We start from the raw sequence: 16093 nt of genomic DNA on the forward strand, positions 1-16093 counted from the left end.
TGTGATCTAAGTATTCTGAGAGCTGGGTGTTAACCACCGTTTCTGTAAGTTTGGCTAAGAATGGAAGATTCGATATAGGGCGGAAATTAGTTAGTTCACTAGGGTCTAAATTGTGTTTCTTAAGGAGGGGTTTGAGAGAGGCGTTTTTTAGACTGTTTGGGTACAGTCCTTGGGTTAAGCAGCAGTTTATGATGTTGGCCAGTGGTCCGGAGATTGTGTTTGGTATGAGTAGGAGTAGCTTGGTTGGTAGGTTGTCTGAGGGGTGGCTAAGGCAATAGCTAAAACCAGAAGGATGCTGAGTTGGTTAGAGAGGAGGGTAATGAGTAAGATAAGGGAAGTTATAATGTCTTGTACAAGTCCTTGGTGAGGTCTAACCTGGAATACTGTGTTTAGTTCTGGAGACTGTATCTCAGAAGAGACGGAGACAGGTTAGAAGCAGTCCAAAGAAAAGTGACCAAAATGATGTAGGTTTTTATATCAAAGACTTATGAGGAGATGCTGTATGATCTAAATATGTATACCCTGGAGAAGAGGAGGTTCAGGTGAGATATGATACCAGTGGCATAGCAAGGGGGAGGGGGGGGCAATGCCCTTGGGTGCCAGGCTTAAAGGGGGCACAGCAGCAGCTCTTGACTTCCAATCCCCATGTCTGATCCACTTGGCCAGCTCTGCAGCCACAGCCAATGATTTGTCACCGAAGCACACCACCTGACAGTCTGCCAAGTGCTGACTGGCTGCATTGGACAAGCAGCATGGAGCACAGTGAGCTGAGGGTGCCGCCTGCATGTGTGTAAGCCAGTCTCTGAGCAGTGCAGACCTGACTGTTTTCCCTGAGGCTGACCCTCGCTGTGTGCAATCCCTGCTTCTCGTCTCAGGGCGGTAGATAGGGTTGTCATCACGTCAGGTGTTGGGATGAGGAGCTGCAAGGATAGGCACTGGAATGCCTATCCTTGCAGCTGACCTTGGAAGAAACCTAAATGGTGGCAGTCAGACTGGCCCAGCACATTATTTCCTTTCCACTGCAGCCTCACCCCTACAATGCTGCCCTGATCCCCACACTCACGCCTCTCTGCTCCTAAGAATCAAAGGATCACGGCCTTGCAGTGCATGCTGCTTCCTCCTTCCTGGCTGCCGGTGCTTGAATGACATCATCAGGTGCCGACAGCTGAAGAGGAAGAAGCAGCCTGTATGCAAGGTGGCGATCCTTCGATTCTTAGGAGCAGGGTTGAGAGAAGCATAGAGGGTGAGTGAGAGGGGGTTGTGGAAGCACCGGGCTGTGATGGCCACCCGTGGTAAGGGAGGGGATTTTGGGGAAGCATGAATAGTGACAGTGAGGAGGTATGGGAGGAGGAACAAGACTGCTGGGGACTGGGGAACTAGATTTCTGGGAAGTGGGGGGTCTGGGAGTGAAAAGGGATCTAGCTAGCAAGAACGCTGGAGACGGGTGGGGTCTGGAAGGGGAGAGGAGGCTGGGGAACAAGAGTGATGGGGAGTGGGGTTTCTGGGAGGGGAGAGGGGGCTGGGTGTTAGGAAGGTGGACCCTTGGTGCTGAGGTGTGGTTGGCACAGCCTAGGAAGTTCTTAGGTCCACACCGACGGCTGGCAAATGTACCCTGGGATGGGCCCGGGTCAGGAGCTTCACTTTTTCCAATCCTTTCCCCGCAGGTTGAGTTCTTGGATTCCTGGGGCCAGCAGGACTTAGATGAAGGTCTCACAGGCTAAGGAAAGAGTCCAGATCCAAGCTGGGTCTGATCAGGCAGCAGTCAGACACCAGAGACAAGCTTAGGGTCGGGGACAGGCAGAAGGCAGTGTGGTCCAGGGCCAGGCGGTATTCATTGGCAGGCAGCAATGAAGAGTATTTAAGGTCCCAGCAAAGGTCAGATCTAGGAAGTCAGTCTGAGGAAGGAGCAGGAAAAAGGCAGGAAGGTTTGAATGAGGCAAGGCAGGCTGGATGAGATGAAGCAGGGCGGGCTGGAGAGACAAGACAAGATGAGCAGGATCACAAGTAACATGCACTGCGAAGAGCAGGGACACTGTTGCTGAGTCGTCTGTTTGCAGTGGCACTGTGGCTTAAATAGTGGTATTGGTGATGTTATTTACGAGTGTCTGTTGAGGAGATTTCCTGCTGCCGGGCCTTTAAGAGGCGCTGTTGCGGTACACACATGCACCAAAGGAGAAGGCCAGAGAGCAGCAGCCTGGACATGTCAGCAGCGTCAGGCAGTGGCCAGAGGCATCTCTGGGTGAATGCAATCAGTCACGGGACCTTCTGCAAGTGGTCAAACATAACAGTGGGGAGTAACAGTGATGGGCAGTGGGAATCTGGGAGGGGAGAGAGGGCAAGACTGCTGAGGAGAAGGAGCTGGGGAGCTGCAGGGAGAGTGGGAAGCATGACTGCTAGGGAGTGGTGTCTGGGAGAGTAGAGGGGAGTAAGACTGCTAGGGAGTGGGGGTCTGGGACAGGAGAGAGAAGAGGGGAGCAAGACTGCTGGGGATGAGTGTATGAGAGCCAGAGTGCCTGTGTGTGTGTTTGTATGAGAGCCAGAGAGCCTGGTGTCTGTGTGTGCATGTGTATGAGTGTCTGTGCATGTATGTATGCATATGAAAGCCAGAGAAGGAAGGGCACAGGAGAGGTGCACAAATGCATTGGCCCCAGGCACAGGAGACCCTCGCTTACGCCTCTGTATGATACAGATCTTCAGATACTTGAAAGGTGTTAATGATGCTCAAATATCAAACCTTTTCTGTTGGAAAGCAAACTGTAGAACTAGGGGTAATGAAACTAAACTCCAGCGGGGATGACTCAGAACCAACTACAGGAAATATTTCTTCACCCAAAGGGAAGTGGATGCCTGAAATGCCTTCGCAGAAAAGATCATAAGGACGAAAAGGGTAAATGACTTCAAAAGGGCATGGGTTAGACACTGCAGATCCCTTTATACTAGATGTTGGAAATGAAAAAATGGGAGCATGGAAATAATCATGCAAGCCTTAACAAAATGCATGGGGGTAACCTGCACCGAATGGCAGTTACTACCATGAGCAACTCGCTGGGCAGATTGGATGGACCATTTAGTCTTTATCTGCTGTCTTTACTATGTTACTATACGTTTACTAGAACTTATGTTTTTTCGCTGCTGTAAACAATGAGATACTTTTCAGGAGATACTTTTTCAGTTTGCCCTTAATGATGGTCAGGTTTGAGCCTCTGCTATTGTAAATTACAGTGGCTTTCAGGGTTCCAAGCTTGACATTTTTCAAAACAGCAGCTTCACAGGACCAGTAATATCCTGCTTCTCACCTAGCAGTTTGCAATATAAAGTACAGGCTCTCTCTGAGTAGAATCCTACAGGGCATGGAGCATGGACAGGACAGTTTTGTAACCAGTCCAGTTATTTTAAAGGGTTTCAGTTCCAAGACATATATGCAGATTCTGTTTACAGTATTCATGACCAGGTTCAGTCCAAGTTCAGAATATCCATGCTCTTGCAAAGAATGCCAAATAATTCTTTTAGTGAATTGATATAAACATCATAAGTAGTAGCTGTTTTATAGGAATGTGATACCTCATATGATATTTGAGCCTCTCTATATTTATCAGAGGGTACTCACCTATAAAGTTGTCAAAATATGCACAACGTTAACCATAATGCTGAAAACTGGTTTAACGCTAAGCATAAACTTTGAATGTTGATACCAATGATTATAAAAAAGGTCTCTTAGCGTTAAACCAGTTTTCAGCATTATGGTTAACGTTGTGCATATTTTGACACCTTTATAGGTGATGTTTATATGAATTCACTATTTGTTTAATACATCATAATTGCACAGTTCTTTGTTTGCAAATAATTCTTTTAAACATCAACTTTATCTTCAGCTATCACAGATCTTCCGTGTTCCAGCAATCTTTTTCTTAGTGCCTGGGACCAAGCTGGTTCGTTAGGGCTGGAGTTTCTGACACTGCTAGCAGACTTAATGCGAGGTCTCCTCCTTTGCCTTAGCTTACTGTCATCAGTGGTTGAGAGGGAAAGCACCAGCCTTCCAGCTGGTCAAGCTCCCATGAATTTGTGATAAATCACAGAGAATACTCAAATTTGAATGATCAGATTCTCCTCCTTTCACTATACTCTTACCCTGACTACTTTTTCTTGAACCCCAATTGGTATTTCTTCTTTCCAGTCAGTTCAAATGTTGCATGTTTTTCGTAGCTGTCTCCTTCCTTACTCTGGATGAGTAGATGCCCAAAATAGCTTCAGTTTTTCCCTCTGCCCTACTTCTCATTCAGAATATCCTGAGGCCAGGCATTCTTTAGGCCATCCCTCTATTGGAGACCCTTAGGCTAATTTAGGCTCCTACAGATCTACCTTAATTGCCTTCTTTATAATTCACCACTTAAATTGCTTATGTATTACACAGGAGATTGGGGGAAGCACTCCACTGCCTCTCTTAATCCACAGAGCCTAGAACAGCAGGATAAGACCTGGAGCAAAACATATCTGCATGCAATCTCCCTTCGGACCTCAGACAGGACCCTTGCCCAATATCTTTCAAGAAAAAATTAAAAACTTGGTTATTTAGCCTTGCATTTCCTGAATCAGATTTTTAGCTTATCACATGCTTTCTATTCTCCAAGATGTTTAAATTCTATCTCATATCTCAATTTTCGCTAGCCATTGATCCCTTAAAAGACCCTCAGACACCTTTCAGTCTTTTACTCCTTTAATCCCTCCATAACTAGAAATATGTTTAATATGTGTCATGCATGATTATATGTGTATATATTTTTATTTATATGTGTGTATACATATATATATATATGTGTATGTTCGTTTACGTATGTATATGTGTGTGTATATATATATATATATATATATATATATTTATGTTATCATATTTTGCATTATTATGTAATGCAAAATGTTTTCATGGGTCAGTTAAATTTATAAATAAGTTGATCAGTTTATTATACTGTATGTTCTTGGTTCAATGTATCGCCATACAGGCAGTTTTTTGTTTCATGTAAACCGGTTTGATTTGTATCTAATGCAGGAAGATCGGTATATAAAAACTAAAAATAAATAAATAAATAAGGTGAAGGAGGTTAAGCAAAAGATATGGATCATAAGATGGGATATGATGATTCATGACACTCAAGATCAGGAGTGCCCCATTCAGGTCCTTGAGAGCCACAAACAGGCCAGGTTTTCAGGATATCCACAATGAATATGCATGAGATAGATTTGCATGCACTTCTTCCTCCATTATTTGCAGCTTTATTTTGTACATATTCATTGTGGATATCCTGAAAATCTGACCTGTTTGTTGCTCTCAATGACTGGAATTGGCCACTCCTGCTCAAGATAATGGACAGGGAGCCGATTGTCACTTGATACATGTCTGAAATGACTAGAGATCCAACATGAATGTACAAGGGAAACTGATTTGATTGCTGAATTACGGGCACTGGGAAATTAGATTCAGAAGAAAATAACATTTTAACAAATTCATTTTAGGAAACCAGTATTATTGTATCTTGAGTAAATAAAGATCAGAAAATCTTCCTGAAATTAATAGTTTAATTGACTTCATGTGTCACCCTTCTCTCAATATTTGAATGGTGTGGATTCCAAAAACATAAACAAAATTTTTTTTTCAAGCTTTTTAAAGATGCAAAAGATTTTAAGTAAATTGAAATGAATTTATTCTTGGAAAAATAATTGATCTTTGGCTTTTGGTATTATAAGCTTGTATACAAATAGTGTAACCAATTAACAAATACAGAATATAAACACACCTAATAATAATATATCAATTCTTTAATTATCGCTTATATGGTACAATGCAATTTATTACAATGTAATATATAAGTAAAACTTAATTTTGCATAAAAGCAATTTTAGTAGTGAAAACATTTTTTGTACCATATAAGCAATTATTAAAGAATTGTACCCTGCCTTGGGGCCTATCCAGGCCTTTCTATAGTCTAGTGGCCTACGGGCCTCTAGACTTGTTGCCTTCGGGCTTCTATGTTCCTTGTTGTCCTGGTCTGCTCTTATTCTTGTCTGCATTGTCTAGTCCTGCCCTTGTGTGCCTAGTCTAGTCCTTGTCCGGTTCTGTCCTTGTTTGTCTGGTCTTGTCCTGCCCTGCCCAGCCCTTTTTCCAGTATTCTTGCTCTAGTCTGCCTAGCCTTGCTTCACTGTGCCTAGCCTTGCTTCACTCTGCCTAGCCTTGCTTCACTCTGCCTAGCCTTGCTTCACTCATGCTTCACCATGATGTACTACCATCACTAAGGGCTCAATCTAAAAGGGAGGGAGCTGGCTAGATGGAAGACCGGCTGTTGTCTAGCCTAGTGTCCTGCCTTGCAGTCCTGTACCACTCCTGGGGTGGTTTTCCCAGACTCCAGCAACTGTGACACTAGGTCAGAGCAAAGGTCCATCAAGCTCAGTATGATGTTTCCAACAGTGGCCAATCCAGTTCACAAGTACCTGGCAGTATCCCAAAAGGTTGATAGATTCCATGCTGCGCATCCCAGGGATAAGCAGTGGATTTTCCCAAGTCCAGCTTAATAATGGTTTATGGACTTTTCTTCCAGGAATTTTTCTAAACCTTTTTTAAACCCAGCCACACTAACAGCTTTCACCACATCTCCCAGCAATGAATTTCAGAGTTTAATTATGCATTGTAAAAAAAAAAATATATTGTTTCCTATTTACTTTAAGTGTATTACCTATTAACTTCATTGATTGTCTCCTAGTCTTAGTACTTTTTGAAAGAGTAATCAATGGATTCGGGTTTACTTGTTCCATTCCACTCCTTATTTTATAGACCTCTATCATATCTCCCCTGAGCCATCTCTTCTCCAAACTGAAGAGCCCTAACCTCTTTAGACTTTCCTCATAGGGTAATCATTTTGCTTGCCCTTCTCTGTACTATTTCTAATTCTGCTATATCTTTTTTTAAGATGCAGTGATCAGAGCTACACACAATATCACTCCATGGTGCAATCACACCATGGAGTGATACGGTAGATTATTTTGTATTTTGGAGAACATGGAAACAGCTTGATGGTTTTAAAAATACTATTCAGTTCACTTTTATGGCTAAATTGTGCAGGACAAGTACACATTTCCTAAATGTAAATTTAATAAATGTAGATGGTCAAATTAAAACTACATTGTTTATACAAGCTGTGTGTGAAGGTGGGGTGGGGGGAGGGGAAGTAATATTTTTATCAGTTTTCACCTGAAATCTGAAGTAGACTTTCAAAAGATATCCATGTAGGAAAAAAAAAACCCCACATGCATGCATAAAATGGCACACACACAACCATATCCTATTTTTAAAATGGCAACATAAGCGTGGAAAGTAGGGACTGCGAATAAAAATGTGCATACAAAAAAGGGGCAGGGCAGGGGTGTTCTGGGAAGAATCCAACACTTAAGCCTGTACGTTGCTATTTTAAAACCTGCCAAAATGACACATGTAAGTCCTTTATTTGCATATATTTATTTCTGCTCATTATCGGTTGTACGTTTTCATAAACATCTCAAAAATTAAAAAAAAATGACCAAGTAGAGGGTCTGGGTGCAACGGGGAGGGGGACCTCAGGCTGAAGGCCAGGGGGGGGGGTCTCGATGTCCTGAAGATGGACTGGGCAAACTGAAAGGTTAATTGATACAACTGGTCATTTTATTGTTGCATACGTTATGCAGTCCCCTAACTTGCGTGTGTAAAAGCGGACTTACAGCTGGTAAATGCATGTATGTAAAATGTATTCACATATCCCTTTAAAATTCTGCGTACAACTGTGCATGTTTGTCATTTACACACACTTATCTGGCTAAACTCTGACTTGTCCGGCTGGGTAGCATCTTTATCGCTATTTGAACAAATGAGAACTTATCTGGAAAATATGATTAAGGGAGGTCACTAACTCATTCTTTTGGGGAAAAAAAAAAAAAGCAAAAAACCTAACCAATAATGGAGTTTATCACATTTGGCTGAACATGTTTTCAGGTCAAGGACTAAACCAACTTCTCAATTCAGTATTTTATAGATAAAAAAAAAAAAAATCATGCAATTTGCACATTGAGATTACAGGGAAGAGAACATATTGTGCAAATTGAGGGAAGAAATTTGGATTTATGAGTTGAATGCATGGGGTCCACCTAGTGAATGAGATCATATTATTTGGAAGAGAGTATCAATGATGTTATTCATTTCTGGAAGTTTCTGTGATTTTTTTTTTTTTTTTTTTTATTATTTCTGCATAATGAGACCCCTGTGAAATATATTATATGTTGGCTATGCATTTAAATAGTGTCCATAAAACATGCTGGTTTTCATTTACGTGCAAGGATTGAACTGGCACACTATATAAGAAGACACTGAAAATGAACACGTCTTTAACCAATAAAGAGGAGAGTATTATACCAATTGTACTGACACTGTTGGAGTGGAATAACAAGGTATGGGACAATGGTAATGGGAGAAACTCCCCAGTTCATGTGCTAACTCCATTAGTTCTTTTGAGAGTTACTATCTAGGACCCATTCACTTTGCCAGACAGAACTGAGCTGATGAAACTTGCTCATGACATTTCCTCACCTACTAAGTCTCGTCTTTTGCTTCTCCCACCCCCCACCTCCCCACTTCACCTCTTTTTATCTCACTATCTTTTACTTTCTCCTTTCTGTGGGGCTTTGCCTGCAGCCAGATTGTGCTGTTTATTCGTCTCTTTGTGTAAACGCAGCTCCGCATTCAGAATTTGCACTCTTGTCCACTGCTATGATGTGCGAGTAGTTGTGCATTTCTGTGATCAGTGGTTTGGTTTATTTGTTCCATTGTTCTATTGATTCTCAGTGGTCAGTATAAAGAAAGTTCTGAGAAATGGAAGCGTAGTGGGCATGTTTTTGGGCTGATGGAATATAAATGGCTCCCAACTGTGCAATAACAGAGAGAAACATGCCATATTTCGTATCTCTGATTTTTATAGTTTGTGCCTTGCATGCTGGGAAGTAATAAATGAGCCTGCTGCTATTTATGCTTGTAAGAGATTTTATGCAGACAAGTATTAAATTAGTTTTGAAGGAAATAAGTTGATAAATGAGTATTTCTAGTGTATTAATCATTTTAAATTCTGGTGGGTTTTGGATGTGGTAGGTGATGCCATTTTCAGGCTAGGGCATGAAAGAATGTGGCAGAAGGTATGATGATGTAATTAATTTTTGCATGTAAGGGAATCAATTTGTGATGCATATTTCTCGGATGAAGGTTAATTTAGAATGATAATTTAGAGCTGCAACCTTGGTTTTGTGGAGTTGTAGTTTAAATATTTTTGCTTATTGTAGTTTGGAGTGCCTGATCTAGTTTTATGTAGTCTTTGAAGTTCTTGGACATATATTGCATTTCATATTTTTTCCACTCTGAAACCAAGGGCAAGCAAAAAACCACACTAGAAACCAGTCTCTTCAAAACGCTTAATCTTAAATTTGCTTGGCAGAACTTTATCTAACCAAAGAAACCAGGCTACTTGAATCTCAATGGGCATGACAGAAAGTCTTGAGAAAAATAGTCCCAACATGAAGTTAAATCACTGGGTCTGGGCAAACTTACTTCCTAAGCAAAAGAACCAGGAGTACTGAATAAAAGATTACACTACTGGTACAAATGTGTGCTGGTAAATTAAGTGGTCCAGGATTGTGAGGTGGAATAAAGGGAGACTGAGAAGACAGCAGGACAAAGGAGTGAGAAGCAAGAGGTATCCTTATAATGGCAACCCCCTTCCTGGTATACTAGGTAACCATAAGCCAGATTGTCTTATCTCTTCCTGTTTGCAGATGTTCTTATCATTCATCACTAAGGGGGTCAGTTTTTAAAGCTAGTGCACGTGAAAAGTCCCTTTTTGCATGCAATAGCTAAAAAGGGGCGGCGTCTGCCTGTAAGAGGAAGAGTCGGGGCTGACGCCATGAAGACAGCATGGACTGCGAAAAGATAAGGAGCCTTTTCGCTACCCATTTCACGCCCAATAGCACCACCTTTTATGATGGCGCTATTGGATGCGAAAGCCAGCAGTGGTGCGATCGCTGCCGGCTTTTGCAGGACTGCCCCCCCTGCACCGTGCGATTCACGATGCCGTGGTGTTTTAGAAAATATAGGCCTAAGGGGGTTATTTACTAAAGCTAGCTCACGCGAAAAGGGACGTTTTGCATGCTAATTCAACTCCGCCCCTTTTCTTATGTGATAGCAAAAAGGGGCAGAGTTGGAGCGGCGTCTGCCCCAGAAGAGGAGGAGTCAAGGCGGATGCTGCGAGGACATCGCAGACAGCGAAAAGGTAAGAATCCTTTTCGCTGCCCATTTCTCACCCAATAGCGCCACCTTTTGTGATGGTGCTATTGGGCGCCCCCCGCTTCACCCCCTCTCCCCCCATTCGCATGCGATTCAGGGAACCCTGCGACATTGGTAAATCTAGGCTTAAGTTTCCAAGACAAGTTCTTTTCACTTTCATGTTGATTACAGATTGATGGCTGGTGATATCTCAATCCTGGAGAGCTGTGTTCACTGATTACAAGGCCAATATTTTTAAAAGTCTGAGGGATAACTTATAGGGGAGGAGAAAGTTAAGGCAGAGGAGTGAGAGTGGATAGAAACGAAAGGAGTAAAGAGACCCTTTCATACTCTCTCCTTCCCAAAAACTGGTGCTTGTGCTAACTTTTGAATATCGCCGCTTATATTTAAAGATATTCAGCTACAGGTAGCTAGATAACTTTAATCTTAACTGGCTATATTCAAAAGAATATAGCCAGTTAAGTGCCAACCAGTGTTCATTTTTATTTTTAAGACAAATGGGCACAGAGGCTCAATCCCCCCACCGAAGTGTGCTAAATATAGGGCCTGCTGGGGACACTGCTCCCCCAGCCATCAAAGTCCCCAAAACAGAAAAAAAATATTAAGAGCCAAATCGCTGCAGTTCCGCTCTCCAGTTCAGTCATAGATACCTCTAACCAGCAACTCTTTCCATCTCCCCCCTCCTCCTGGCCCCCCCAATCCTAAAACTCCCACCGCAGCCAGCAGCCTCAAAAACCCTCTGCCTGCCTGAGGGCAGTGCATGCTCCTGTAATGATCCTGGAGGCCTTCGGCATTTCTGTGAGCCAGTTACTCTTGACAGATGCGCAGGAAATCTTACTCTTCCAGCATTGCCATCAAAGCAATGCTGAAAGGGTCGGATCTCAGTAGGAGTGTGCCATGTTCCCAGACAGGCAGGATTTTTTGAGGACTCTAGGGCGGTGAGAGGGTTAGGGTTGGGGTGCTGGCCAGAAATATATATGGCTGGAGAGGGGGAGGGGGCAGCTGAGCTGATTCATCTCTTTTTTTTCATGTTTGAGGTGTTATGGAGGAGGGGGAAACGGAGGAATGGGCCGGCAGGCCCCTATGTTTGTAGTACTTGGGTAGGGGATTTGGCCACTGTGCCCATTTCAGCCTTACATTTTTTTTTTTAAACTCTGCTCGGCAGTTAACCAGCTATATTTTGTCGAATATAGTTGGTAAAGGTTAGCTATCCGGGTACCTGAAACTTGGATAACTATAAACCTGCTGTCAGCCAAGTCTTGATTTAGCCAAATAACTTATTCGGCTAATTCCAAATATCAGAATTAGCTAGATAAATTATTCAGCTAATTCAACTCCGCTCACCAAAATCTCCCTTACTTGGTTAAATTTTAGCCAGATAATGACCTATTCGGCTAAACTTTAGCTGGTTAAGTGCCAGGGTTATTAAAAACTTGGCATTTAGTTGGATATGAAGAAGTAAAATGAAACAGCAAAGGTAAATGACACTAAAACTAGTGATATGGTAAATAGTCCAGCGTTTATCTCAGGTTTGTAGGGAAATGCATGTAAATCAAGAGGATAACTTTAAAACACATGAGTGTGTTCCTATACGCAGCTATATGGATGATTGTGTGCATGCACACATATTTTATATTGTGTGTGCAAATGCATGCACACTATATAAAATACAGGTAAATCTACGAAAGAACATGTTCACATAGCAAAAAATACATGGCATGTATTTTAAACATATCCGCATAACTTTTGACTTATCTGGCTAAGTGGCAACAAATATCCGGCTAAATAGTGCTGTGGTGACTTATTCCACTAAATAGAGCTGTTTAAGTCTTATCCAGCTATCGGGCCGATACAGTAAAAATCGCGGGAGAGCAGGCGAGTGCCCGCTCTCCTGGCGCGCGCACAGGCCGCCCTCCTATACGCGCGATTCAGTAAGTTAATTTATTTAAATTAGGGCCAGCGGTAAAAAGAGGCGCTAGGGACACTAGCGCGGCCCTAGCGGCTGTCAGTGAATTTGACAGCTGACGCTCAATTTTGCGTCTGTTCCCAAACCCACTGACAGCCAAGGGTTTGGAAACTGGATGCCAGCAAAATTGAGCATCCGGTTTTCAACCCGGGAGCCGCGGGCCAATTTTAAATTTTTTATTTTTACTTTTTTTTTAACTTTTGGGACCTCCGACTTAATATCATGGTGATATTAAGTTGGAAGGTGCACAGAAAAGCAGTTTTTACTGCTTTTCTGTGCACTTCCCCGGTGCTGGCAGAAATTAACGCCTACCTTTGGGTAGGTGCTAAATTCTTAAAGTAAAATGTGCGGCTTGGCTGCACATTTTACTTACTGTATCGTGTGGGAATGACTTAGGGCTATCAACATGCATTTGCGTGTTGCGGGCGCTATTAGTCTGGGGGGGCGGGGTTGGACGCGCGTTTTCGACGCACTATTACCCCTTACTGAATAAGGGGTAAAGCTAGCGCATCGAAAACGCACGTCCAAATGCCGGTTAACACTATACTGTATCGGCCTGTAAGTAAGATAGCCGGATAAGTAAAAGAAAAGCACTCCATAGGTGGCCATGTAGCACTTTTTAAGACTTATCTGGCTAAGTAGCTGCAAATATTAGTTAGGTGCAAATATGTGTAGATAACAGCCATACACGTGTCATGTTCACAGATTTAAAAATAGCACCTTATACGCGTAAATGTTGGCCACGCCACAGAGAGCCCCTGGCCCACGGTGGCCCGTACCTTTTTTATATGAGCAAATTTATTTGCGCACCATTACTTGTGCATATATGTTTGAGCTTTATAAAATAGCAATTATGCGAATATGCGCTATGTATGCATGCATGAGCTCATTTTTATGCATGCAACGTTTTAAAAAAAATTCACAATCCTGGGAGTAGGCTGCTAAAAGGCAAATGCAATATAGTGTGGGTTGGTATAACATCATGCCACTGAAGAACAAATGCATCATTTCTTATTAGGATTGGATATTTTTTAGGTCAAATATGAACATTAAGGTGGACAATAAGGTAAATATGTTACATTTATATCTTTCAGTGATTTGGTGAAACTTAATTACTTTGGACTTTGTGTAAGGAAAAGGAGGCAATATTACGTCTGTATCAGGCTTTGCAAAGGCCTTATCTGGAGTATGAGAAACAGCTTCTTCTAGGAGAACATGGTGGAGGCAGCAGGGCTCAGTCAATTTAATTGATGTGTGATGATTGCACTATACTAGTTTCCAAAGCTGCAATGCACAAAATGGCATACTTAGGAGAAATCTCCAAGGTGCTATTTTTTTTTTTTTTTTGATGAGGGGTGAAGCAGGAGAGAGAAAACCTGGGCCTTCAGTGTCAATGCAATCCAGATATTGGTGGCTAAAGGCCGATTGGAACAAGAATGCACCCTAAGGCTGTGAGCACACACTGGCACGAGTTGAAATGGAGTTCAAGAACTTCTTTTAGCAGAATACTACTATCAGGGGACTGACTGACACTTGAAGAATCTATGAAAACCAACCTCCTCAGCTGCAGAGGTCGAACTCTGGCATCACAGTCCAAGAAAATTGAGTCCTTGCTCAGTTTACCTGAACTGCTACAGAATGGCTCTAGTGCTAGGCGGCTCTCATTTCAAAGGATTGAGGGGAGAGTTGCTTGCTATTTCACAGGCAAAGGACTGTATGTTATTTTTTCTGAGCCATATTGTCTGTTTTTCTCCCAAAGAGCCTTTCCCAGTTTCAGCTATGAAGTGATAACTCGCTCGTTAATTCAATGCAAATTTTGGTGCTGTGCGAAAAAATTCAGTAGCTTGTTAAATGGAAAAGCCAAGTGCATTACATTTATTTCTGTGGCCCGCCTCAGGGTCGATCAGAGAACATTACACCAAACTTAATCATGTTGCCACCAATCCCACTTCTTCTAGGAGGGACAGAAATTCACATTTGCACATTCATTTCCAACTGGAGTAATTTACAGCAATTTAACTCAGTTTAGATTTAGGAAAATATAGGTTAACTTTTTTTATGGGACAACCCCAAGGCAAGAATTGTACAGATATATGTTTAATTAGGAATAGTGAATATTTACAAGAAATTTAGGTAAAATAATTTACATAATAACAAATAGTTAATTAAAACTATTGGCTCTGTTGCCTTTTCAGTGACATGACTTACAATTCACCAACCACTCAATGATAGAGATCAGAAAGAAGAGTCCCCTGACTGCTGATCTGAGTATTATTGTTTTAACTGTCCAGCTAGCCTCTCCCAAAATCACCAACATTAAATGACATCCTCAGTTCTTGGAAATCATCAAAAACCTTGGCTGGAAACGTTTAAACCGGTGCATGGGTGCACATGTGCGTGCATTCATTGGCCTGCACCCAGGGTTGTGGCAATTTTATAACATACGCACGTATATGCACCCAGGTTATAAAATAGGCTGACGGCATGCACATGTGCGTGCAATTTTTAAGTGGACCTGTGCACCTATGCGTGCAAATGCTGCTTCTACTGCCTAAGTGGGGGATTTTACTAGATGCGCGCTGACGCCATTACCGGTTTTCCCAGTTCATCCAGGTAAGGGATAAGACTTCCAAACAGCCCCTAGTTTAATAGCCTCCCTTCTCCCATTAGCCCCGACCTTCAAAATCCCGCTAATCTACCTGAAATGTTTTGTTTTACAACTTGCGCGTCATCCATAACAGAAGTAAAGTTACATGGCAGGAGACCCCGGCGTGTGCGTGCCTGTACGTACGCACTAATTTCAATGTGAAATCCAGGGACACCCATGCCGCCCCCCCCATTTATAGGGAAGTTTTAATTTGGGCTCGTAGCAGCAAGTAGCACGAAATCGAGTGGCTTTTCAAATCTGCTCGGTGCCGGCTGGCCCGACTTGTCCATGTACCTTCCAGTTTTGGCATGAGCCGGGCTTCTAAAATTCACCTTTAAGTGCGATCTGTGATTTATAGCTGATTGTTTCTCGTATTTTTCTTGTGTTATGATCCTGGGAGAGAATATGTAGCGCAGACCAACATGACAAAAGAGATTGCATCTGCTTGTGATCTTCTGCTAACCAAATTGCTCCCCTGCTTTCACAGAATAAAAATTCTTTGATTTTTTTTTTTTTTTCACAGTTAACCCCTTTTCTCTCCTAAGCTAATGTCTCTCACAGGTTGTTATCTGAGGCCCTACATACAATATCTTCTCCTTCTTTTACACTCAAGGGACTTGGCGGGGGAAGGAATTATGAAATGCATTGCAGCTTTCCCCCATTTTTACCCACTCATAGGTAGGGCATTGCATGGGGGAGCATTTTACTAATTGGGAACTTCTCCCTACTCTTCCTCAGCTCAGAGGAAAGACATCTCTTCTTTCTCTTTAGCAATACCCTTTTTTTCTCACAACTACAGTTTCCATGTTTAGGGACTCGTTTTATCTGATTGCATGTATATGTCTTAACTTTGTGAATCCATTTTGAGCGTGACTGATATGAAAAAGTGGACTGTACGTGTTAATGTAACTTTCTTTTTAGGGTCCTTCCTTAGAAGAGGAGGCACCGATTCAGGCACTGCTCAGGCCAGGCAAACTTACCACAGCCTTGGTGGGTCCACACAGATAGGAGAGCAACCTGCTCCCCATCCCAAAAAAAAAATCAGTCTCGCGATCCTTGAAAAATGCTCTAGGCACATAGATTTTGGTACAGTGAATAAAGAAAAGTTTACTGGAGCAGAAAAAAATATTAAATGCCA

The 16093-nt window shown here is 42.3% G+C and overlaps 1 protein-coding gene across 3 annotated transcripts in view; it reads left to right on the forward strand.

Annotated features, from left to right (window-relative positions):
• The window catches only part of PDE10A (phosphodiesterase 10A), a 748737-nt gene that overhangs the window by 225666 nt on the left and 506978 nt on the right, over positions 1-16093 (forward strand). For 2 of the 3 annotated variants that reach the window (XM_029594115.1, XM_029594116.1), the window contains one exon: positions 10242-10328. The exons of the other annotated variant lie outside the window; for it this stretch is intronic. In XM_029594115.1, coding sequence (XP_029449975.1) covers positions 10242-10328 — 87 coding nt within the window. The remainder of the gene's footprint in view (positions 1-10241; positions 10329-16093) is intronic. 3 annotated transcript variants of the gene reach the window in all.

The sequence above is a fragment of the Rhinatrema bivittatum genome, chromosome 3, assembly GCF_901001135.1.
Source record: "Rhinatrema bivittatum chromosome 3, aRhiBiv1.1, whole genome shotgun sequence".
In the NCBI taxonomy this organism is placed as follows: domain Eukaryota; kingdom Metazoa; phylum Chordata; class Amphibia; order Gymnophiona; family Rhinatrematidae; genus Rhinatrema; species Rhinatrema bivittatum.